Source organism: Ictidomys tridecemlineatus, chromosome 5 (assembly GCF_052094955.1).
Source record: "Ictidomys tridecemlineatus isolate mIctTri1 chromosome 5, mIctTri1.hap1, whole genome shotgun sequence".
NCBI classification, from domain to species: Eukaryota; Metazoa; Chordata; class Mammalia; order Rodentia; family Sciuridae; genus Ictidomys; species Ictidomys tridecemlineatus.
Window position 1 is genome coordinate 44008413 of NC_135481.1, and position 27305 is coordinate 44035717.

At 36.1% G+C, this 27305-nt stretch overlaps 1 protein-coding gene across 15 annotated transcripts in view; it reads left to right on the plus strand.

The window, feature by feature from the left end:
- Positions 1–27305, plus strand: part of Dph6 (diphthamine biosynthesis 6) — a 415070-nt gene that overhangs the window by 181048 nt on the left and 206717 nt on the right. For 2 of the 15 annotated variants that reach the window (XM_078049874.1, XM_078049876.1), the window contains one exon: positions 1634–9237. The exons of the other annotated variants lie outside the window; for them this stretch is intronic. Coding sequence is in view for 1 of the 2 variants with exons in the window: in XM_078049876.1 (XP_077906002.1) it covers positions 1634–1645 (12 nt within the window). In the remaining variant the exon portion in view is untranslated. Of the gene's footprint in view, positions 1–1633; positions 9238–27305 lie in introns of those variants that run through there. 15 annotated transcript variants of the gene reach the window in all.

Consider the following 27305-nt stretch of genomic DNA (forward strand, 5'->3'; position numbering starts at 1 on the left):
AGTTATAAGATGATTGGCCATGAATCAAAGGCCATTTGGCATATGTCTAGAGCAACTTTTTTCACTCTTTGTCTTAGGCCTCTCCTATATGTATCCTTTGTTCTAATAATACTGAAACATTTAGATTCTCCCTTCTGCTTTTCTTCTCCCTTACCTTTGCTTATTTTGTCTTATCTGCTTTCTTTTCTTCTTCTCTTTAACTGATTACATCTTATCCATGACACAACCTTGAACTCAAATACTGTGTCATGCATTTATTCAACAAAATAAACTACCCTAACACTTTGTTTCTTCCCATTTTTTGTGACAAATAACTTTATTTAGCTTTATGTTATCAAGAACTTAAGTAATTTTACTAGGTTGCAAATTTCTTGAGGACTGATCTTTTTCATTGTCTCACCCTCTGGTTCAGCTATTAGCTTTTAAGTGTTATGTGACTCAGTTGGTAGAGTGCTTGCCTAGCATATGCACGTTCAATCCCTAAAATTGGGAAAAAACAAGTTCAATAAGAAGTTTGCAATTGAACTAATTATTTATACTTCGTTTTTTCTTTCATACAGACTCTTAGAGATACGTTTTCCATTTTATGTTGAATATCATTTTATGAATAACTTTATTTTTTATTATAGAAAACTGCTCTAAGCAAACTAGAATATAAAATACAACATTTAGAGAGGTTGTTTTGTGTATATTCTAAGTTATCATTCAGATTTTCACTTTGTATGTGATGACTACTATTAAACTTTTAAATAATTTACTTAAATTTTACCTTTAAGTTAAAATCTTGAATTATTTATGTGTGTATTAAAATATCAACTAAACATGGATCCCAAGCAAAATAGTTGAATAATGCAAAGCTCTGAGTTAAAAATGGGGAAATATATTAGAATTTCTTTGGGACCCTCATTTTATTGCTTATGGCAAACTCGATGTTAAGATGTATTATATATCACTGCAATGATGGGCTTGAGAAAATGAAAAATACAAAGCTTTACATAAATCAACCAAAAGATCATATTAAAATGTATAACCTTCAAAAAGAGAAAAATCAAGAATTTTATTTGTTAACTATTCAGATACTTTTCCTTATATAGTTGTTTTGGATTTTCAGATAGATTTATGGAATATAATATTTCAAATTAATTGTTGGCAAAGCCAATGTATTTATAAAGAAGCAAGGTTCAGGGCTGGGACTGTAGCTCAGTGGCAGAGCGCTAGCCTATCATGTATGAGGCACCAGGTTCGATCCTTGGCACTGCATTTTTAAAAAAAAACTAAACAAATAAAGGCATGATGTCCATCTACATCTATTTAATTTTTTTTAAGTGAGGTTCACAGAAATTTAGCTTTGCTAATGTTCTACTATGGCTTAGTACTTAATTTTTCTTTTTTGGAAATAATCCTTACTCTATAGTCAAAAAAAAAAAAATAGAACTGATTAGCAAAACATTAACCTAGGTCTGTATGAGCTCAAAAAACAAAATAGAACTTCATGATATGGGAAAGGGCAATAATAAAACAGATATTGAAAAAAGCATCCTGGTTCTGTCGCAGATGTAAGGATAGCCAAATTGGAGTTTTGGATATCAGCTGTTATGGATTTGAGCCAAATCATCTTCTTTTTGGTCTATAGGAATCACTTTAGTTAATCTCTCTGGAATCCAAATCAGCGGCTGTTCTCCCTGTGGAAACACACAAACAGACCTCCGACTCCAGACAATCACTGGGTCAGGATTTTAGTTAATCTCTCCGGAATCCAAATCGGCTGCTGTTCTTCCTGTGGAAACACAAAAACAGACCCCCGACTCCAGACAATTACTGGGTCAGAACCTTTCCATTGTCCTGTTAGAATATCTTTCCAAAGTACCTTGGACTTATGTACATTTTTTGGACACATATGCCTTTCTGCAGCACTAAGTTCTGATGAATCCAAATTTAAAAAGTTTAGAGTAAAAAGGGTTATTTTAAGTTTATCTTTGGGGAATATATCCCCCTTCCCAATTCCGTCTTTTTGCTTTAATAAGTACATTTTAATAGTTTGATGAGCTCTTTCAACTATGCCTTGTCCCTGTGGAATGTATGGGATTCCTGTTATATGAGTAATGCCAAATGATGAGCAAAATTGTTTAAAAGAAGTAGACGTATAACCAGGGGCATTATCTGTTTTTAACTGTTTTGGAATGCCCACAGTGGCAAAATTTTGTAAGCAGTGAGCTATAACATCTTTAGTTTTTTTCTCCAGCATGAAGGGAGCCCATCAAAAATCCAGAAGAAGTATCAACTGTAACATGCAAATATTTTAATTTTCCAAATTCTGGCAAGTGTGTGACGTCCATCTGCCAAATATGATTAGGTATCAGTCCTCTAGGATTGACTCCAAGATTAACTTGTGGTAAAAAGGTCACACAATTTTGACATTGTTTTATTATTTGTCTAGCTTGTTCCTTAGTTATTTTAAAACGCTTTTGTAAAGTATTAGCATTGACATGGAACCTTTTATGAAAACTGATAGCTTCTTCTTGTGTAGAGAAAATATGTATGTCATGTGTAGTTTTATCTGCTAAATCATTGCCCAAACTAAGGGCTCCAGGCAATCCTGTATGTGCCCTGATATGTCCTATAAAGAATGGATCTTTTCTGTCCCAGATTAAACTTTGTATAGTGGAAAACAAAGAGAAAACAGTAGAAGAAGGGGAAATTCTACCAGCATCTTCAAGGGATATTATAGCATTAACTATATACTGACTATCAAAAAATAAATTAAATACAGAATCTTTAAACATCACAAAAGTTTGTAATACGGCATTAAGCTCTACCTTTTGAGCTGATTGTTTGGGTACTAAAAATGTAAAAGTTTGATCAGGTGTAACTATTGCTGCTGTACCATTATTTGACCCATCAGTGAATATATTTGGAGCATTCATGATAGGTGTTTTTCTTGTCATTTTTGGAAAAATTACAGAATGCAATGACCAAAAAGACAATAAAGGATTAGATGGTAAGTGGTTATCAAATGAAACATTAGATTTGCACATGATTATTGCCCAAGTATTTAACTCATTAGCTAATTCATCAATTTGATTCATAGTATATGGAGTAATAATTTTATTGGGAGAAATTCCAAACACTGCCTTTGCTCTTTTTATTCCTTTGAGTATTAATTATTCTACAGCCTCAGGATACCTAGTAAGAATAGTGTTAGGAGAATAAGATAAATGTATCCATAATAATGGACCTTCTTGCCAAAATACTCCTGTAGGAATATTTTTTGTTGGTAGTACAATAAATAATAAAGGCAAACTTATATCAATTCTATCCAAATGCATATTTTCCATATATGTTTCAATGATTTTTAAAGCCTTTCTTGCTTCAGGTGTTAACATTCGAGGTGAATTTGGATCTGATGGACCTTTTAGGATATCAAATAAAGGTCCCAATTCTCCTGTTGGAATACCTAGATAAGGCCTTATCCAATTTATGTCTCCTAATAACTTTTGAATGTCATTAAGTGATTTGAGTTGATCTACTCGTATTTGAATTTTTGGTGGACGGACCATGGTTGAGGATAATAGAACTCCTAAATAATTAATTGGAAGATTTAATTGTACTTTATCTATTGCTATCTCTAGATTATAATTTTTTAATAAGTTTGTGAGTGTGGCATAACATTCTAGCAATGTGTTTTTAGCTTTGTGTGCTAATAATATATCATCCATATAGTGAAATATTTGTAGCTCAGGATTTTGATTTCTAAGTGGCTGGATTACTTTGTTAACATATATTTGACACATAGTTGGACTGTTAGCCATCCCTTGAGGGAGTACTTTCCATTCATATCTCTCATCAGGACCTTCATGATTTAGTGCAGGGATAGTAAATGCAAAACGTGGACTATCCTCAGGATGAATTGGAATTGAAAAAAAACAATCTTTAATATCTATAACTAAAACATACCAAGTTTTTGGCAAAGCAGACAATTGAGGAATCCCCGATTGAGCAGGTCCCATAATGACCATTTCATTATTAATGGCTCTTAAATCTTGCAATAATCTCCATTTACCAGATTTCTTTTTGATGACAAAAATGGGAGTATTATGGGGACATACAGAAGGTTGTATATGTCCTTCCACTAATTGTTGTTTGACCAGATCATGGGCTACTTGTATCTTTTCTTTAGTTAAGGGCCACTGAGGAACCCATACTGGTCTTTCTGATTTCCATGTAATTTTTATTGTCTCAGTGGCCCTTTGTGAAAATCCAACCCATGTCTGTCTGTTCCTTGATTTATTTGTATTGGTGCTGCTATACCTTGTTCTTGTTTTTCTAATCTTTTTCCTTGTCTAGCCATAATAGTGGGTGCATTTTGATTGATATTATTTGTTAATGTCAAACCTAATTGATCTAAGACATCTCGTCCCCATAAATTTACAGGAAGATGATCCAATACATATGGCTGTATAGTTTCTTCACATCCTTCAGGATCCTTCCAATCTAATACCATTGCACTTCTATCGGGATTAGTCGCCACTCCTAGGCCTCAAAGTGTTTGAGTGGCTTGTTGTAATGGCCAGTGTTTTGGCCATTCTTGACAAGAGATGATGCTAAGGTCTGCACCTGTATCCAGTAGCCCATTAAATTCATGTCCTTGAATATTTAGTTTTAGCATGGACCGAGAATCTAAATTTAAAGAAAGCATAGCCCAATCTACACCTGTGGAGCCTAATCCCTTGGAACCTCTTTCTAAAGCATGACTGGAAAATTTATCATGTAGGCTTGGTATTATTAGTAACTGTGCTATTCTATCTCCTGTTGAAATTATTTATATACCCTTTGGAGAACTGGCTATAATTTTTATTTCACCTTCATAATCAGGATCAATTACCCCAGGACTTATCAAAAGTCCTTTTACAGTAGAAGAGCTGCGTCCCAATAATAAGCCTACTGTTCCTTTGGGAAGAGGCCTTTTACCCCTGTGGGAATGATTTGAACTCCCATCTCTGGAGTTAGTACTGATCTGGCGGAGGTGCAGATGTCCAACCCTGCGCTCCCTCTGGTTTGTCTGATGAGGGATCTGATGTCCTGGCCACTACCCTAATGGGGTTGCTGGGGTTGCTGGGTTCCTCCAGTGCTCCGTATATTTGTGGTTTGGGGCCCCGGAGCATTGGGGCCCCCTGTCAATTTTTTGGCAACAGAGCCCGATGCCTTTGTCCACGATATTGTGGATAAACACCTTGTCCTTGTTCGTTTTTTGATAATGGAGTACCCTCTATGGTGGTTTGAGAATGGCATTCATTAGCCCAATGTCTCCTCTACGGCATCGTGGGCAAATACCCGGTATTCTACTCCTTTGATACCTAGTTTTGTTAAACCCTCCTCCTACGGGGCAATTCCTTTTAAAATGTCCTGTTTGTTCACAATTGTAGCATGTTCTTGGCCTGGCATATAAAGCCTGTTTTACTGCAGCTGCCACAATTTGCCCTTGTTCATTAATGTCTCTGGCATCTAAAGCCTGTTTTACTGCAGCTGCCATGACTTGCTCTTGTTCATTAATGTCTCTACATAATTTAATATATGTGTTTAAATCTTCCTGTTTCCATGGTCTAATGATATCTCTGCACCAACGATTCGCTTGGTCATAAGCCAGTTGTTTTATTAATGGCATTGCTTGTTCTGTATTCCCAAAAACTCTGGTAGCTGTTTGAATAAGCCTATCTACAAATTCAGCGTAAGGTTCATTAGCTCCTTGTATTATCTTAGATAATTGACCTTTTAAACCTCCATGTCCTTGTAAAGTCTTCCATGCCTTAACTGCATCTACAGCAATTTGTAAATATACACCAGGATCATATGCAAGTTGTTGCTGCCGATCCTCATAAGGTCCCTTTCCTAACAACATATCTAGATTTCTCTGAGTATAACCAGCTGCTGCATTTCGACTAGCCGTCTCCTTGCAAAATTCCTCATTGGCAACCTTCCATAACAGGTATTGTCCTCCAGTTAACACAGCTTTACAAACATTAGCCCAATCTGCTGGCGTCATGTTTAAGTTGGTAATGGATTCGACCAAGCTTACAGTGAAGGGTGCTTGAGGACCATAGGTTGTTACAGCCTCTTTTAGCTCCTTCACTGATGTGAAATTTAAACCCTGGTGAATTCACTGCCCTCCTACCTCAAATACAGGGCATACTTGAGATCCTGTCTCAGGATCCCAACTATCAACTGCGGGGTTTGGGGCTTTCCTAGCATATGGAGGTGGTGCTGTTGATTGGACACTTATGCCCTCTGGTAGAGGTGGTGCTGTTGGTTGGACACTTTCGCTCTCTGATAGAAAGGTGTTATTAGCAGTCTCCTGTTGTAACTTTTCCCCTGATGGCTTTTTCTGCTCTAAACTTCCTTCCTCTGTCTCACTAGCTTGAAAGACCTTCTTTTGTACTTGAATCTTTTCCTCTTTCTGACTAACTTGAGAGACCTTCTCTTTTACTTGAATCAGTATGTCTTCTCCTTCCTCTACCTATGTCCGAACTGAAGGCTTTGGACTAAGCAAACCAGATACTTTCGTCCACAATGGCAATGTGCCAACTGGCAGAGTCCCTGGGTTGTTCTTTTCTATTCTTTTTAAATCTTCACCATGATGGTTCCATTGTGATATATCTAACAACTCCTCCTTAAAAAGCCATGGGCTACATTTTTGTATTATATCAACGTATGCCCTGACTGCTCTTGATTTTACTGGGAAGCCTCCTTGCTCTAACAATTTACTTAACACTCTTTCGGTTTGTTTTTTACTAATTGCTGATCCCGTATTTCTACTATAATACAACCCAACAAGATGACGCCAAACAAAACCGAGACAGAATGCAATAAAAATGGAACAACAAAAATTCATTATAGCCTTTCTATCTTCCTGATATGTGCATCTGTCCTTTCTCCCTATCTGTTCCTCAGACGCAAATAGTTTTTCCTCAGATGTGAGCAATTTTTCTTCCCTCTCACTCATCTCCAGGGACAGGCAACTTAAAACAAAAATGAAGCAAAACAAAAGAGGAAACTTAGAATGGCTACCCATCCTCTCGCCCTGCCCTCAGGGGCGAGCAGTTTACTTACCCTCAGTCGCTCCCCGTGCGGGCCAACAAATGCCTCAGTCTGGCTGGGCACAATTCAGGAGCCACTTGTCAAAAGAAACTAACTTTATTTTTAGAACTACAAACACCAAGCAAAACAGCTCCTCAGGGGAAAAATACCCTCAGAGCCCAACTGCCACCACCGGCTTCCACAAGCCTCTCCCCCCCACCAACCTCACCACCTCCCACCATCCTCCTGCTCTTGAGGCTGATTGGCTGGGTCGCGTGGGCGGAGCCAAAGAAGTCCCCCAGTGAGCAGCTCCGTGGTCTGAAAGGGCAGGGAAACAGCCCAATGAACAGCTCCGTGGAGGAGCCAATCAGCTAGATGTTGCTGGGGCCGCTGTGAGCCAATCATCAGCTGGCAGTCTGAAGGGCAGGGAAACAGCCCAAGGAACATCACTGCAGAGGAGCCAATCAGCTAGATGTTGCTGGGGCCGTTGTGAGCCAATCATCAGCCGGCAGCTGGAAGTTTGCCGGCAGCTGGAAGTTTCCTGGGGCTCCTTTGGCTGTGGCTCTCAACACTTGGTTACAAATTTTATGCTATAATCACTTAGTACTTTTTTTTGTGGAAATAATTACATAGGAAATTATGCTTTTGTATAATTATAAAAGCCCACAAACCTAGAATTTGAAAGACATCACTATTTCGTGTCCTTTTTTTTTTGCCCTTTTCATTTTATTTTGCATTATTTTCAAAATTACAGTATTTCAGATATATCATCAAATACTTGAGAAAACACTGTAACATTAAACCATCTTCATGCTTTTGTTTTTCTCTTCATCAAACTGTGACTTTGAGTAATTACTCAATTCTACATGGAATTAACTAAGTATGGATAAATTAGAGAATAATTCTAGTTTTGATATTAAGTACAAATTACTACCAGTATTCATTATTCCTAGTACTGTGATATAGCAAGAGATATCACTAGGTTAGCTAATCTGAGCTAAAGTTATGGCCATACTATATTGTTGATTCAAAAATGAAGAATAATGTTTAAGTTATGGTTTCATTTTTCTCCTATATCTGCCTGTTTTTATGGTATAAACTTGGAACTTATAAAAATGTTTGTATATGAATGAGAACTGTAAGAGCTACATATAAAACTGCTATATTGATATTGGATTTGGGTATGGGGGAAGGGACAAAGAAGGAGAAAAACACAGAGAAACTTAATGCTTTATATTTCTGTAATTTATGTTTTCTTACAATGAGCATACACTTTAGCTCAAAAAGAAATTGATAAGGAAATTTACCTTCTCCCAACATTTACCATCAGCCTAAAGAGAAGAAAGCTTATTTGGAAAGGTTAAAACAAGGTATTTAAACCTAAATGATACAACTTGGGACTTGAATGTGCCTTGCACCATAAATACTTTTGGGATGATGCTGCTATAGGTGATCACTGAAGCTATTAATAAACATTAGAGTCACCCAAATTTAGAGCTACTTGATTAATTTCTAACCCTAGTAAATAAACCTCAGTAGTAGCAGTGACATGTCATTGTGTTGGTGTTTTAGTCAGCTTTTTCATCACTGTGGCCAAAAGACCTAACAAGAATGATTAAAGGGAGAAAAGTTTATTTTGCTCACAATTTCAGAGGTTTTAGTCCATAGACAGCTGACCCCATTGTTCCAGACCAAAGGTGAAACAAAACAGATGGCAAAAAGGCTTGGTAGAAAAACTCATCCCAGGACATGACCATCAGGAAGCAGAGCTCCACTCATCAGAGATAAAATATATAAACCAAAGACATGCCTTTAGTGACCTACTTCCTTCAGCCACACCCTATGTGCCTAGAGTTATCATCCAATTAATCCATATCAGTGGATTAAGCGGATTAAATTATACCTCTTATAACCTAGTCATTTCACCTCTGGACATTTTTGCATTGTGTCATACATGAGCTTTTGGGAATTCAAAGTGGGAAATGAAAGATTGTTTTTATACCCTAAATTTATAGACATCTGGCTAATATGGAGAGAAAAATAACAAATAAGCAACCAACTATTTTCCTTTTCTGCTTCAGACTTTTTTACTTTATTGTAATGCTGTTCCATGTAAATTTTGTTGTTATTTTAATAAATAAAGTTTTTGACTTGTCTTTTCTGAAAGCTTCAGTTTGGTGATTACTTAAAAACAAAAGTGGCATACTATTTATTTATTCAGTACATGTTTATTGAGTGCTTATAGAATGCCTATCCTTGTTTCAGCATTTGGGGATATAGTAGTGAACTGAACCATCTAAAATTATTGCCTTCTTAAAACATGTGTCCTATGAAGTAAAATAGAAAAACAAGTAAATCACATATATAAAGTACAGGGAATGGAGTAAAAATTGCCTCACTCACTGCCCACAGATGTGATGTGATGATTAAATGATATATTTAAACCCAGATTGGTAGTAAAAACACCAGTCATTTTGGTCACATTGGCAGATGTTGATTATGAGCTTTGTGTACCTGAAGTGGGATGGGGAAGAGGTAAGTCTTACCAGGAGTCTGTCATTAAAGCCAAAGAGTGAATCAGTGAACTTGGAAAGAGTTCAAAAGAAAATATTCAGAATAAATTATGGAGAAAAACAAAAGGCACACACAAACTGGGCATGGTATGATGCATGCCTATAATCACAGTGACTCAGGAAGCTGAGGCAGGAGGATTGCAAGTTCAAAGCTAGCTCATCAACTTAGCGAGACCCTAAGCAACTTGGTGAGATGTTGTCTGTAAATAAAATATAAAAAAGGGTTGGGGATATGGTCCACTGGTAAAGTGCCCCTGGGTTTAATTCCTAGTACCAAATAATAATAATAATAATAATAATAATAATGGGATAGAAGATTAGATACAGTGAGAAGATCTAAAATATATGTAATTAGATTATCAGAAACAACAGAAAGGAAATAGGGAAGGTGCCATATTTAAAAAGATAATAGCTGAAAATTTTCCAAAGCTGATAAAACATACCAAGGTATCAATTCAATGAGTCTTATGAATTTCAAATAAAATAAAAAGACCCACGTTTAGGCACATGATGGTAAAACTGGAAATAAAAAGGCAAAGAATAAAATTGCAAACAGTCCAAGTAGGTTAAAGAAGGAGCAATTAGAATTAAACATGACTTTTTAACAACAAAATTGAAGTCAAAAGACAATGCAATCATGTCTTTTATAATGCTATATGAAAACAACTACAATCCAAAAAAAAAAAATACCCTTCAAAAATAAGTGCCATAGTACACGCCTGTAAGCCCAGCAACTCTGGAGGTTGAGGCGGGAGGATCACAAGTTCAAAGCAGCCTCAGCAACTTTGCAAGGCTCTAAGCAACTTAGACCCTGCCTCAAATTAAAAAATTAAATTAAATTAAATTTAAAAGGCTGGGGTTGTGGCTCAGTGGTTAAGCACCCCTGGAGTCAATCCCCAGTACCCAAAATACTAATAATAATAAGAAGAAGAATGAGAAAAATTCCAATCGAGTAATAATGCATTTGACAAAACTCAATGGTGAATGTGTAATGTTCTATTTTATTCTGTATTTTCCCCCTTAAGAAATAAACACCTGGGCTGGGGATGTGGCTCAAACAGTAGCACACTCACCTGGCATGTGCCGGGCGCTGGGTTCCATCCTTAGCACCACACAAAAATAAAAATAAAGATGTTGTGTCCACCGAAAACTAAAAAATAAATATTAAAAAAAATTCTCTCTCTCTCTCTCTCTCTCTCTCTCTCTCTCTCTCTCTCTCTCTCTCTCTCTCTCTCTCTCTCTTCTCTCAAAAAAAAAAAAAAAAAGAAATAAACACCTGGTATGACTCTACTTTGTGTACAACCAGAGACATGAAAAATTGTGCTCTATATGTGTACTATGAATTGAAATATATTCTGCTGTCATGTATAACAAATTGGAATAAATAAATATATCTAAAATTTTTAAAAATAAACAAATATTTAACCTAATTATCAACATGCCTGATAATGCGTTTAGGAATAAAGTCTGCAATTTATTAGGAAATGCTTAAAAATATAAGATAGTTAATAGTGAATGGATAACTAAATAGATTTACAATAAAATAATACAATGTTAATTGTAGATTTTAGATGGTGGATATATAGGTGGTAATTGTAAAATCTTTTAAATTGTATGTATGGAACTTTTCTTCATAAAAATTTGAGAAAAATAAAAGGGAAATTAAGAAATTTTCAAACAAAACATAGGAACATAGAAATATGTTTTGTTTTTGGAGACACTTTAGACTTCATAACAACATTGTCAAATGCATTACTCATGTATTTGTGGTGCTGCTGGTACAAACAGACCTACTTCTCTGAAAGTATTGCACATACAATTATGTACAGTATATAATACTTTTTTATATTAATTTTTTATTTATATATAACAGAATGCATTACAATTCTTGACCACATATAGAGTATAATTTTTCATATCTGGTTGTATTCAAAGTATATTCACACCAATTTGTGTCTGCACACATGCACTTTTGATAATGATGTCCATCATATTGCACCATCATTTCTAACCCCATGCCCTCTCCCTTCCCCTCCCACCCCTCTGCCCTATCTAGAGTTCGTCTATTCCTCCTATGCTCCCCCTCCCTACCCCACTATGAATCAGCTTCCTTATATCAGAGAAAACAATCAGCATTTGGTTTGGGGGATTGGCTAACTTCATAAATGTGTTTAGCTTATGTATTTACCATACCATAATTTTTATTGTTATTCTAGAGTGTATTCTTAATACTTATTTTAAAAATATTTATTGTTAAGTAGTATGTCAGTTTACACCAGCAGTAGCCTCATTCATCTAGTGTTTACTTTTTCTCTTAATTGAATCCAGAGGACTAGTCCAGAATTCACCCATAACATCTATGTTTGTGTAAGTATAGTTCTGCTTGACTCAATAATAGGCAGTAATTTTTAGATAAGCACCATTAGATGATGTCTTCATTGTGCAAACATCAGTATACTTGCACAGGTGTTTACATAGGCTTAATATGGTATAGCCTATTGCTATTGTGACTTTTTACTGGCAACATTAGGTGGGGATTTTGTCCATTTATAGATCACAATGAACAAAACAACATGAGGTCAAATTAAGCAAAAGAAAATGATACAGTCAAGAAATGTAGTAAACAAGATGGTAAGGCTTCTGTTAGTATAACACTGCATACTACTTAGAGCAAACTATTTTTTAAGTGAGTAGAAGGACTAGACCTTAACAATTAAAAGTATGATATAGTAACTCCAGAAACCAGTAATATAATTCTAACCATTGTCAATGTTACATACTGTACATAATTGTATGTGCTATACTTTCATACAGGGAACACAATAGATTTGCCTATACTAGCAAAAACGCATGAGTAATATGTTGGCCTACACAATTATGAAGACTTTGAGGTCCCTAGGCAGCATGAACTTTTTAGATTTACTATAATCTTGAGACCACCATCATATCTACAGTCTGTCACTGACCACAGTGTCATGTGACACATGCCTGAATACTATTATGTTTACAATGATGAAATCGCCTAACAATGCATTTCTTAGAGTACATTCCTGTTGTTAAGTGACTATAAATTTATATAAAGCACAAAAAAAGGGAGAAAAAATAGATTTAAAAAAAATTAGAGACACACCTATTTTCCCCTGAATCTGAGGAAGGTAAACATGCAGAAGCAAGAGTAAATAACCATAAATAATATGAATTTAAAGAGGCCTACTCTCTGATACACTATATTTAAACCATCAGAAGTCAGATAATGTCATAGGCAAGATGACAGAATAGGTTCTGAACTCACTTCTCTTCCTAGTAATGAAAATTTGGCAATCATACAAGGACAAAAAGTGTTTTACTGGAAGCTTTGTGATCCAAATAACAGGTTGCAAAGCCCTGATGATGCTCAAGACTAAGAGGGTCTCCTTAAGAAGGTTAGCCTACACCCCATTGGCTGACTCCACTGATAATAGTCTCAGCTAAACACTGAGTGCAGTCCTCTTTGCTTGAGGTCTCACCTCTATTCTGACTTGTCTCAGTCCTATCACCAGCAGCATTTACCAAGGGACCTGGAAGTCACCACAGTAATGCATTTACTCAGTGGCAGGTCCACCAAATTAAGTACTGGATGTGGATCCTGAAGTGGTCCTATGACTCAGCCCCAATTCTGCTTTGTTATATAGTCTGGAGGTATTCCTACTCAGAAGGAACCTAGAAGGAGACACAACTATTTGTATTTTTAGTGGCAGGCCTGTAGACCTCAGACCTAATTAAACAGTAAAGTTGTTCATAATTAGGCATTAGCCACAAAATATGTGGTCCAGGGATAGTCCTACCCAACCAGAGATGCTCTTAGAGACACACAAGACACATTTGTACTCCCAGTAACAAACCATCCTTATTTCTGGCTTTATACCCTGAGCTTTGCCTATGACTTATCTCTAACATCACTCTGCTATAGTCTGGGGGTAGTACTGCCCACCTGAGTACTCTGCAGAAGGCACTTGTATCTCTGCTCCAGTAACAAGCCTACTGACTTCATGTCTTACTGGAGACACTAAAGCAGCCCTATGACTCTGCTCTATTTCCTATATATTGTGTTCCATGAGCAGTTCTTCTTAAGCAGGCAGGTATCCAGCAGGAGTCACAATCATTCAGTACTTGGTAACAAGCGTACTTACTATATGCAGACCAAGTAACCCTGTGACCTCTCTCAAATCCTGTTCAGCCATGGTTTCAGAGACAATCCCACCCACATAGGAACCTGGCAGGAATCGCATCCACTTGCTTCTCCAGTAGCAGGCTCCCTAACTGCAGGACTGAATACAGACCCAGCAGTATACATGTAACATTGCTCTAGCCCCCCACTCCATTGACCAGGATCCCCAAGGCAGTCAGACAAGCAGATCTTTACCTGGCAGAATCTGTCTCTAAAGAAAGACTGCAAAAGATGTTTATTCTTTCAATTGTACAGAATACAATGAAAGGTCATATGAATGAAAATGAAAGTCAAACAGCAAAACCAAAGGCAACATATAAAGCTTCAATATACTACACTAAAATAATGGAGATGCATGAACTACTTGACAGAGAATTGAAAATATTCATTGAAAGAAGCTCAATGAGCTAGTTATAAGAGAATGAAGATAGACAACTAAACAAAAGCTGGAAAACAATACATGAATAAAATGAGAAGTTTAATAAAGATATAGAAATATTTTGAAAGAACAAGGCAGAAAATCTTGGAGCTGAAGAATACAGTGACTGAAGTGAAAAAAATTCAGTAGTTTCAAAAACAGACTGAGTCATACAGAAGAGTCAATGAAATCAAAGGCAAACCATTGGAAATTATCCTGTCAGAGGAACTAAAAAAAAAAAGTAGAGTAGTAAAGAGTGAAATAAGCATATTTGACTCCTGTGCATCAACAAGTGAATCAATTCATGAACTATCAGAAGAAGACAAAGAGCCGAAATTCTGTTAAAAGAAATGACTGAAAACTTTTCAAATCTAGGGAGAGAAATGAACATTTTGAGTCATGAAGCCCAATAGACTTAAATATATTGAACCCAAAGTGGTCTATAACCAAAGTATTTAATGAACATTTCAAAAGTCAGTGAATGAAATTGGAGGGAGGGCAGATGGTGGATTACAGTGAACAGCATTTCTCCTATCTCAGCTATCCAGAACTCAAACAGTAGGAATACATCTCCCCTAGGATTAGAGTGAAAAAATTCTGAAACTGGAAGGGCAGTCTGCCCACTAGCTATACCAGAGACTGTTCAACTCATTAAACCAATCTAAAATAACAATAATAATAATAATAATCACCCTGCAATCCAGGAGCCACCTTGGGACTGCAGTGCAGCAGAACCAACAGGAACTGGAAATCCAGATCCATGAGTTCACCACGAGGTGTGCATGGGCCTTTCTGAGCCTAGCAAGGAATTGACTAGGCCTAGCAAACCCATGAAAAGTCCAAAACTGGAAGCATTTCACCTGGGGGAAAGGTTGAAGAGTCTGGAGAGAACCCAGCTCTCCCTAGCCCAGGAACTCCTGTGGCTGGCAGTGGTTTAGAGCCAGCTACAGCAAGTTGGGTGGTTGGAAAAGTAGGTGTGAGGGCACTTGGCTCTCTGCTTGCCCATGTAGCCATTCCAGCACTAACCAGGTTGTCAGGGCCCACCCAAGGCAGCACTTCCAGGATCCCAATACCAGCCTGATCCCTGGTTCACTCTGCAGTCTGGTACTCACAGGTCCTCGGGTCCTTGTCACCCACTGGGTTTGGGACCAGTCTAGCACCTACTTGGGCACCCTGTCTACAGTCCCCAACCCAGCCCACTGCTCAACCCTCTAGGCCCACAATTTTGCCACCATCCCATAACCCAGCCTGCCAGCCTGCCACATCTCTGCCAGGACTACCCAGCAAAGCACACAGCTTTGCCACTAGCCCACAGGACCCATAACCCAGCCCAGATACACCTAGCCAAAGCCAGCTAGGCCCAAAGGACATGGCCACCTGCTTTACCACCTGGCCTCACCCCAGCTTACTGGGCACACTGCTTCACCACCAGGCCCACCTGGTCCAGCCAACCACTTCTCCTCCTGGCCTGCCAAGCTTGCCATTTTACCTCCTGTCTTACCCAGAGTGGGCTGGCTGGGCCCAGCCAACAGGCCAGTGTAACCACATGGCCTAGCCAGCTGCTTTGTCACCTGGCTGTAGTCCAGCTTGTCCAATACGACATGTGCTGCCAGGCACACCTGCCCAGGCAGCAGCTTCACCACTTGGCCAGCAACTCAGCCTACTTACACCAATCTCCCAGGAAGAGAAGTTGGGAAGTCTTAAAACTTCAACTTGGTGAGCAACACAATAAAAAGGAAAGACACAACAGCACACAGCCCATACTCTCATACTGAGAAACAAAAAGAAAATCAGTTGGGTACAAACAACAAACACATAACTTGGCAGAATCAGTCTCACTATTTTTCCCACCCTAGTAGAAATGATTCCTCAGTCTTAGGATTTTTCCTTTTTTTTTCTCTCTCTCTCTTTTTTTGTTTTGGTTTTCTATATTGGGTTTTTGTTTTATTTGGATGTATACTAATTGATTCAAGGACTACTGTACATATACATATTTGTTTTTCTTCTCATTTCTAGACTTTTTTTCTTAAGGTGTTATTTTCCCATGCTCTATATTTTGAGGGTTAGGGTTTTTGAGTAGCATATTTTGATTTTGTGTTGTATGGTTTTGCTACTACTCTGTCTCCCTTGTCTCTATCTCTCTTTTTTCTATTGCTGACAGCCAAATTACATTTTCTTTCTCCTCCTTTATATCCTTCTAAATTTTCTTATTCTTTTTCATTAAAAATATATCCTAAGTTACCACTTCATCTGTCCTGTTTACCCTTTGAAATTGCAAATACTTTTCTACCCTCTGATCTCTTCTTATTTCCTCATAATAAACTCTATCCTTAATATCTTTTAATACTAATTTTCATACATCAAACAAACTCTTCTCAATGTGAAGAATCAAACAGACCACAATACAATAATACTAAATGACTTTAATAAACCTATCTCATCTTGGACAAATGCTCCAAAGAAAAACTAAATTAAAAAACTATAGAACTATAATATACTATTAGTAATTTAGACTTAACAAACATATATAGAATATTTCATCTGTCAATGACTGAATACACTTTCTTCCTCGCATAACATGGATCTTTCTCTAAAATAGACCATATCGTAGGCCACAAAGCAATTCTTACCAAATGCAGAAGAATTCAGATAATACCTGGCATCCTATCAGATCATAATGGAATAAAATTAGGAATCAATGATAAAATTAAAAATAGAAGCTTCTCCAACACATGGAGACTAAATAATATGCTAATGAATGACCAATAGATAGCACAAGAATTTAAGGAAAAAGTAAAAAAAAAATACTTAAAGGTAAATCAGAATAATGATGCAGTATATCAAAAATCTCTGGAACACTGTGAAGGCAATGCTAAGAGGAAAGTTCTTAGCATTAAGTTCATTTACTAAAAGATTAAAAAGTCGCCAAATAATGTAACATCACATCTCAAAGCCCTAGAAAAAGACAAATCAACCCAAAAGCAGTAGAATATACTAAACAATTAAAATCAGAGTCAAAATCAATGAAATTGAAACAAACAAAACACCAAAAAAATTAAAATGTCAACAAAATAAAAAGTTTGTTCTTAGAAAAAAATAATAAAATTGATAAGCCTTACCAAGGTAATGAAGAGAATGAGAACAAAAGCTCAAATTATTAAAATTCTTGAAGAAAAAGGAAATATCAACACAGACACTACTGAAATACAAACAATAATTGGAGACGGTTCTGAAAATCTATACTCCAGTAAAATAGAAAGTCATGAAGACATTGACAAATTTCTAGAGACATATGACTTACTGAAATTGAATCAGCAGGACATAGAAAATTTAAACAGATCAATTTTCAGCAATAAAATTGAAGATGCCATTAAAAGCCTACCAACAACAACAAGGAAGACCAGAGCCAGATGGATTCTTAGCTAAGTTCTACAAGACCTTCAAAGAAAAACTTACACCAATACTCCTCAAAGTATTTCATGGAACTGCAAACTGGTGCAGCCAATTTGGAAAGCAGTATGGAGATTCCTGGGAAAGCTGGGAATGGAACCACCATTCGACACAGCTATTGCCCTTCTCGGACTATTCCCTGAAGACCTTAAAAGAGCGTACTACAGGGACACTGCCACGTCGATGTTCATAGCAGCACAATTCACAATTGCTAGACTGTGGAACCAACCCAGATGCCCTTCAATAGATGAATGGATTAAAAATGTGGCATTTATACACCATGGAGTATTACGCAGCACTAAAAAATGACAAATCATGGAATATGCAGGGAAATGGATGGCACTAGAGAAGATTATGCTTAGTGAAGCTAGCCAATCCCTAAAAAACAAATACCAAATGTCTTCTTTGATATAATGAGAGCAACTAAGAACAGAGCAGGGGGGAAGAGCAGGAAGAAAAGATCAACATTAAACAGATACATTAGGTAGGAGGGAAAGGGAGAGAAAAGGGAAATTGCATGATAATGGAGGGAGACCCTCATTGTTATACAAAATTACACATAAGAGGTTGTGAGGGGAATGGGAAAATAAACAAGGAGAGAAATGAATTACAGTAGATGGGGTAGAGAGAGAAGATGGGAGGGAAGGGGAGGGGGGATAGTAGAAGATAGGAAAGGTAGCAGAATACAACAGTTACTATTATGGAATTATGTAAAAATGTGGATGTGTAACCGATGTGATTCTGCAATCTGTATTTGGGGTAAAATTGGGAGTTCATAACTAACTTGAATCTAATGTATGAAATATGATATATCAAGAGCTTTGTAATGTTGTGAACAACCAATAAAAAAAGAAGATGGCATTTTACTTTTAATTTTGATTTCCATGTGTTTATTGTAGTATATAAAAATGTAAGTGATTTTTTTGGTTGATTTTCTTGTAATCTTGCCAAACTCATTAAAGTTTTGATTCTAAAAATAATAATAATAATAAACTCCTTTTTATTTTATTTTTTATTTTTTATTTTGTAGAAATAAACTCCTTCAACTGAATAAAAAAAAAGAAATAGAAAAGGAGCAAACTTTCCCAAACTCATTCTATGAAGCTAGTATCACCCATACCAAAACCAGACAAAGATATATCAAGGAAAGAGAGCTTCAGACCAATATCCCTAATGAACATAGATGCAAAACTTCTTACTAAAATACTGACAAATTACATACAAAACATTTAAAAGATAGTACACCATGATCAAGTGGGTTTATCCCAGTGATGCAAGGTTATTGCAACATACAGAAATCAATAAATGTGATTCATCACATTAATAGACTTAAAGACAAGAATCACAGCCTCAGTAGAGGTTGAAAAAGCATTTGACAAAATTCAGCATCCATTCATACTCAAAACAATAGAAGTATAGCTATTAGAAACACACCTCAACAGCAAAAAGCTGTATATGTTAAACCCAAGACCAATATCATTCTAAATGGAGAAAAATTGAAAGCATTCCCTCTAAAAACTGTAACAAGACAGGATGCTCTCTTTCACCACTTCTATTCAACACAGTCATTGAAACCCTAGTCAGAGCATTTAGACAAACGAGAGAAATTAAAGTGACACAAATAGGAAAAGAAGAGCAAAGTGTCTGTATTTGCTGATTACATGATTCTAAATTTAGAAGACAAAAAAAAACCTCTATAAGAAACCTTCTATAACTCATAAATGAATTTAGCGAAGTAGCAATATATAAAACTAACAACCATAAAAACAATTGTGTTCCTATACAGCAATGATGAATCCACTGAAAGATAAATCAGAAAAATTATCCCATTCACAATAGCCTTAAAAAAAACAACTTGGGATTCAATACAACAAAGAGGTGAAACACCTCTATAATTAAAAATACAGAGCATTGAAAAAGGAAATTGAAGAAGAACTTAGAAGATGGAAAGATCTCCCATGTTCTTGGATAGGCAGTATTACCAAAATGGTCATACTACCAAAAGTGCCATACAGATTTAATGCACTGCAAAATTCCAATGATGTTCTTCATAGAATATGAAAACCTGTCATGAAATTCATCTGGAAAAAAAAGAGGCCCAGAATAGCCAAAAATGCTTAGTAAGAAAAGTAAACCAGGGGGCATCAAAATACCAGACCTTAAACTATATATTATATAATACAATATTATATTATAATAACAAAAACAATATGAAATTAGCACAAAACAGACATGGAGTCCAATGGAAGAGAATAGAAGACAGACAAACCCACATAAATACCATTATCTCATAATAGACAAAGGCACCATAAACATACAGTGGAGAAAAGATAGCCTCTTCAACAAATGATGCTGGAAAAACTGGAAATTCATATGTAGCAAAATGAAATCATATCTACTTCTCTCTCTCTTTCTCTCTCTCTCTCTCTCTCTCTCTCTCTCTCTCTCTCTCTCTCTCTCTCTCTCTCTCCAGAACTCAACTCAAATTGGATCAAGGATCTAGGCATTAAATCAGAGACACTGTGCTTACTAGAAGAAAATGTAGGCCCAAGTCTTTACCTTGTCAGCCTAGGAACCAACTTTCTTAACAAGACTTCTAAAGTGCAAGAAGTAAAATCAAGGATCAATAACTGAGACGGTATCAAACTAAAAAGCTTCATAGCAAAGGAAACAATCAAGAATGTGAAGAGAGAGCCTGCAAAATGAGAGAAAATATTTGCCATCTACACCTCAAATAGAGCATTAATCTCCAGGATATACAAATAACTAAAAAAAAAAAGTTAAACCCCCCAAAAAAATCCCTCAAATAACCCAATTAATAAATGGGCAAAGGAACTGAACAAGCATTTTATAGAAAAAGAAATACAATTGGTCATCAAATATATTTTAAAAATCTTCAACATCTCTAGCAATTAGAGAAATGAAAATCAAAACTACACTGAGATTTCATTTCACTCCTGTCAGAATGGCAACTATCAAGAATATAAGCAACAATAAATATTGGCAAGGATGTAGTGGGAAATGTACACTTGTACTTTGCTGGTGGGGCTGCAAATTGTCATAACCCCTTTGGAAAGCTGTTTTAGTCAGCTGTCTCACTGCTATGACCAAAGGATCTGACCAGAAAAACAATGGAGGAGGAAAAGTTTATTTGAGCGTTCATGGTTTCAGAGGTCTTAGTCCATAGAAGGCCGGCTCCATTCCTCAGGCTCCAGGTGAGGCTAAATATCATGGCTGGAGAGTTGAAAAAGGGAATAGTTTCCATCATGGTGATTAAGAAGCAGAGAGAGTCTCCACTCTCAAGATAAAAAATATACACTCCATACCTCACCACAAATGAAACAATTCCTCCAGCCACACCCACCTGCCTCCAGCTAACACTGAGTTAATCCTATCAGTGATCAATTCACTGATTAGGTTAAGGCTATAACCCAATCATTTCTCCTCCCGAACCTTCTTGCATTGTCTTACATTCGAGCTTTTGGGACACTCACATCCAAATCATAACAAAAGCAGTATGAAAATTTCTCAGAAAACTTCAAATAGAACCATCATTGACCCAGTTATTCCACTCCTCAATATATATCCAAAGGATTTAAAATCAGCATACTACAGTGATGCAGCCACATCAATGTTTGTAGCAACTCAGTTCACAATAACCAAGCTATGGAAGCAGCCTAGTGCCCTTCAAAAATGAATGAATAAAGAAAATGCATATATACACAATAGAATATTACTCAGCCATAAAGAAAAATGAGATTATGGCATTTGCCAGTAAATGAATGGAACTGGAGACTATCATGCTATGTGAAATAAACCAATCCTCTAAAATGAAAGGCCTAAATGTTCTCTCTGATATGTGGATGCTAACACACAATAAGGGAATGGGGAGGGAAGAATAGAAGTTATTGGATTAGACAAAGAGTAATGAAGGGAAGTGAGGGGGAATGGGAATAGGAAAGACAGTAGAATGAATCAGACATAAGTTTCCTATGTTGATAAATGAATATACAACCAGTGAAAATCTACATCATGAAGATCCTCAAGTATGGGATCCTAATTAGAATAAGTTATATTCCATGTATGTATAATATGTCAAAATACACTCTATTGCCATGTATATCTAAAAAACAAATAAAAATGATTTTAAAAACAGTGATAAAACAGAATTTGTTGCAGCAAGAGGAAGCAAATTGTCACATAAAAAGGAATTCCTCTGTGAATGTCAGTGAATTTCTTAGCAAAAATATTCTGGACAAGGAAAGAGCTGGATGATGTTAAAAAGCACCAAAAGAGAAACAGCTGCCCGGGAATACTTTATGCAGCCACTCTGGAATGCAATAAGGAGATTCCTAAACAACAACAACAACAACAACAACAACTAGGAATGGAACCACTGTTGACCTAATTATCCTACTCCTTTTTATATATCCAAATGAGTTAAAATCAGCACACTACAGTGAGGTGATCACATCAATGTTTTTAGCAGCACAGTTCTCAATAGCTAAGCTATGGTAGCAAACTCAATGCCCATCAACAGATGAATGGATAACGAAATTATGGTATATTTCATATAATGGAGTATTACTCAGCCATGAAGAAGTACTTTATGATATTCATTGGTAAATGGATGGATCTGGAGACTACCTTGCTAAATAAAATAAGCCAATCCCCCCAAAATCAAAGGTTAGATATTCTCTCTGATATGTGAATGATAACACAAAACAATTTGGTGAGTAGGGCAAATAGACGTTCATTGGATTATACAAAGTGGAATGAAGGGAAGGGAAAGGAATAGGCATAGGAGACAGAGAAATAAATCTGATGTAATATTCCTATGTACATAAATGAATACACCACAGTGAATCTCAACATCATGTACATCCACAGGACTGGGATCCTAATTAGAATCAGATATATTCCATGCTTGTATAAATATATCAAATAGATTCCATTGTCATGTATAACTAAGAAGAAAAAAAAATTTTGAAAAGAGAGATGATGACTTGCTTAAACAAACCTGCGATAATTCATTACATCTATAATTGCCTTATAAGATGTTATAAAAGTAGTTCTTAAAATTTAAACAAAAGGAAGCTAACTACCGATTTTTATTTTTAATATTTTTAGTTTTAGTTTTAGTTTTTTTGTACTGGGGATTGAACTCAGGGGCAATCAACCACTGAGACACATCACAGCCCAATTTTGTATTTTTATTAGAGACAGGGTCTCACTGAGTTGCAGTGCCTCTCTGTTGCTGAGGCTGGCTTTGACTTTGCGATCCACTGTCTCATCCTCACAAGCCGCTGGAGACTCACTTTTTATAGTAATATGCATAGACTAAAAATAAAAGTATAAGATACACAAACAAAACAGAGCTGAAGTACCTTTGTCAGTCAAATTAATCACTACAAAAAAGACAGTCAAAAACTTACAAAACAAAAAAATGGAATTATGTAATTATAAAATAATGGTTTAAAAAATCAATTTACCAGTAAGATGTAACAACAGAACACCCAAATACATGAATCAAACATTGACAAATTGAAGAGGGAATTAGGCAGTATCACAATAATAGGAGATATTTCAATAACCCATCGTTAGTGATGATAAAACAGAGGGCTTGAACAACACCATAGACAACTAGCCTTAATAGACAAATATAGAGCATTTTACCAAACAATAACAGCGTACACATTTTTCTCAAGTGCACATAGAATATTCTCCAAAATAGATTACATATTAGATGAAAACCAGGTCTTTACAAGTTTAAAATTATATAGACTTTATTAAACTATCATACCAAGTATCTTTTCACACCACAATGAATAATACTAAAATCAACAGCAAAAGGAAAACTGGAAAATTTCTACATATGTGGAAGTTAACAGATTCTTGAACATCCAATAGGCCAAAGAAGAAATCACAGAGAGAACTAGAAAATCTCTTAGGACAAGTAAAAATGCCATGGGAACATAGAAAAATGTATGGGATTCAGAAAAATATTTCTACTGGTAATGCTTACATTTTAAAAGAAGAAAGATCTTATTTTTTTAAAACCTAACTTTATACTTCAAGGGACTATAAAAGTAAGAACAAGCTAAACCTACAGTTAGCAGAAGGAATGAAATAAAGATCGCAACATGAGATTAAAAAGAGTGCAGAAAAACAGTAGAAAAAATCAATGAAACAGTTTTTTTAAAGATTAACAAAATCAACAAACCCTTAGCCAAACTAAAAGACTCCAAAATCAGAAATAAAGGGAAGACATTATGACTGATGCAACAGAAATCAAAAGAATTATAAGAAATTATGAAGAAGTACATGACAACAAATTGGACTACCAAATTGATAAACCCAGAAAAACTGAGAACTGAAAAAATAAAGTCTGAGCATATAAATACACTAGTATTGTTCTAATAATGAGATCTAGTAAAGAGATAAATCTCTAGCAAAGAGATTTAGTCATTAACCAAAAAGTCTACCAATAAAGAAAATTCTAGGACTAGATGCTTTCAATGAAGAATTCTACCAACTATTTAAAGAACTAACACCAGTCTTCTCAAACACTTGCACAATATTGAAGATAAGGAAACACTTCCAAAATTCATTTTATGAGGCCAACATTACCTTGATACAAAAATCAAACAAATACTACAAACACTACTAATGAATATTGATGTAAGAATTCTCAACACAATACTAGCACACTAAATTCAACTACACACCAGAATAATTATACACAGTGACTGAGTGGGATTACTTCCTGAAAGACAAGAATGGTTCAACATGGGAAAAGCAATAAAAGTACTATTAACACATGAACAGAATGAAACTAAAAAACCACATAATCATCATAATTCATGCCCAAAAAGCATTTGACAAAATTCAATATTTTTTCCTGAAAAAATATAACAAACTAGGAATTAAAAAAATACCATAGTGTAATAAATATTTGTCTACATAAAGCCCATAATTATAATCAATAGTGGAAAAACAACACATCAAAATAATTATACATTAATATTAAAATCAAGAAAAAGATGTCATTTTCCAATATTTCTGTTTAATATAGTACTGAAAGTTCAGAATAATTAGTTAAGAAAAAGAAATAAAAGTCACCTAAATCATAAAGTAAAAAATAATATTATCTCTGTTGTCATAACTTTTTAGGTAGAAAACTCTACTAAAGATTACACACACACACATACACACACACTAACACTTAGAATTAATAAAATCAACAAAATTATAGGATATAAAATTGACACTCAAAAATCAATTGTATACCAGATGCAATGTCATATGCTTGTAATGCCACTGTCACAGGAGGCTGAGATAGGAGGATTGCAAGTTCAAAGCTAACTTTGTGAGACCTTGTTTCAAAGTAAAAAATTAAAAGGGCTGGGGTTGAAGCTCAGTGGGAGAGCATTCAACATTCAACCTCCAGCAGTACAACAACAAGGCAGTTGCATTTCTGAATATTAACAATGAATGGTCTGAAAAGAAAATTAATAAAGCAGTCTAACTTACAAAAGCATCCAAAAATTACTTAGAATTTAATTATGGAATTAATAATTGAGAAAAAATTAAAGATACAAATAAGAGGAAAGATATCCCATGTTTATGGATTGAAATTAATATTTTTTAAATTTTCACAGTATTAATAATAATTTACAGATTCTATACAATCCCTATAAAAATCCTAATAGCATTTTTTAAAGAAATTTTTAAAAAATCCTGAAATTCATATGGCATCTCAAAGGGCCCCTAAATGGCAAAAAAAAAAAAAAAAAACAATCTTGAGGGAAAAAAAAAAATAAGTTCCAGGCATCAGGTTTCCTGATTTCAAAATTTTTACAAAGCCATGTAACTGCAGCAATATGATGCTGGCATAAAGACAGACACATAGACCAATGAATCACAATAGAAAGTTCAAATAAACAATGTATATATAGTTAAATGATATTTGACAAAAGCACTAAGAGGCACAACAGGTCAATTACAGTCTATTATACAAAATATTTTTGGAAAACTGGATATCCACATGCAAAAGATTGATTTTAGACTCATACATTATACCAATATTGAAATCAATTAAAAATTTCCAGAATATTTTTAAAAGTTCCACAGTTTAACACTCTCTCTCTCTCTCTCTCTCTCTCTCTCTCTCTCTCTCTCTCTCTCTCTCTCTCTCTCACACACACACACACACACACACACACACACACACACACTACAATCAACCTGATTTAAAATTGGGAGGACTTAAATAGATGTTTTTGACACCCATTGAATTGGCTACTATAAACACATGCATGCACACATGCACACCCATACACACACACACATACATCAAGTGTTCATGAGAACAAGGATAAGTTGGAAGCCTGTGAGAGTGCCCAGCTATATTGGGGTTCCTAGAACTAGAATAGCTAATGATCCTGTCCTAATTGGAAATGAACAAGGTTGGGGGGTGGATTATTAGTGTTTACAATAGGCCTTTTAATGAATACTTTCTTACTTGGTGAACAGCCTATATCTAGTTATCTGACATACAGCCAGGAGATCTCTCACATGGAAAACTAGCTGTATTCTGGCTGATGCCTTGTGGCTGTTTTCTGACCCATGTCCAGTTTATGCCAGCCTTGTCATTGTTGTGGTGCAGGAATCATGGGCTTGTGTTCTTCCCAGTATCCAGGGAAATTTTCAGCCTGGGGTTTCTCCTGGTCCTTCAGATGAAATGCATAAATTCAAAACAACATTACAATAGGAAAGAACTTCAAATATTTTTGCTTACAAATCCTGAGCAAGGAAGGTACAATTATTTAGTGGTCTTCACTTAGGGGTCACATGAGGCAAGTAGGAAGAATCAGAAAATGAGAGATAACATGTCAACTAGCAGTGTATATAAGGGAATAGTGTGGGTCACTCTACATTTGCCAATAAGTGCATGAATGGTCCCTTTAAAAGAAGTGGTGAGAAATCGAAGAACCCAGCCTGCTTGGCAGCACTAAGTTCCTTTTCCTGGCCACTGCCTTGGGCAATTGGGTTTGACTGAGAGCCTCAGCACCCAGCCAGGGAGTGTAAATTGCCGGGTTTCTTTTCTCGCAACTAAAAGGCTCAGGGGTCACTCCAGTTAAACTGGGCTAATTGGGCTGCACGAAATAACCACACAAAAAATACAAATACCTTTTTCTTTGGGGTCCTGTGAAGGCTCCTCTGACCTTAAGGGTCCGCAGAAAAAGAGAGCAAGAGCACATGCTGACCCCTTTTATTGAGGAGAAGCTATTCAAATGAGGCAAAGGGTCAGGTTTCAGGGGGCTGAGTCTATCTTCATGATGTCTACAGTCAGCAGGTTGACTGACACCTGGGTAGGCCACACCCAAGGGCACAGTAAGAGAAGGGGACACATACAAGGCACTTCCATGGAACATTCTATCCTAAACAGGGCAAGGGGTTATATTACAAAGGAACAGGTGAGCATAGCTTCACCCATGGGGCTGTAGCAAGACACACCCATGCATGAGACACAGATCCTCGCACCCAGGAAGGGTGCCACAGTTCTGTGACTGAGAGCCTCAGC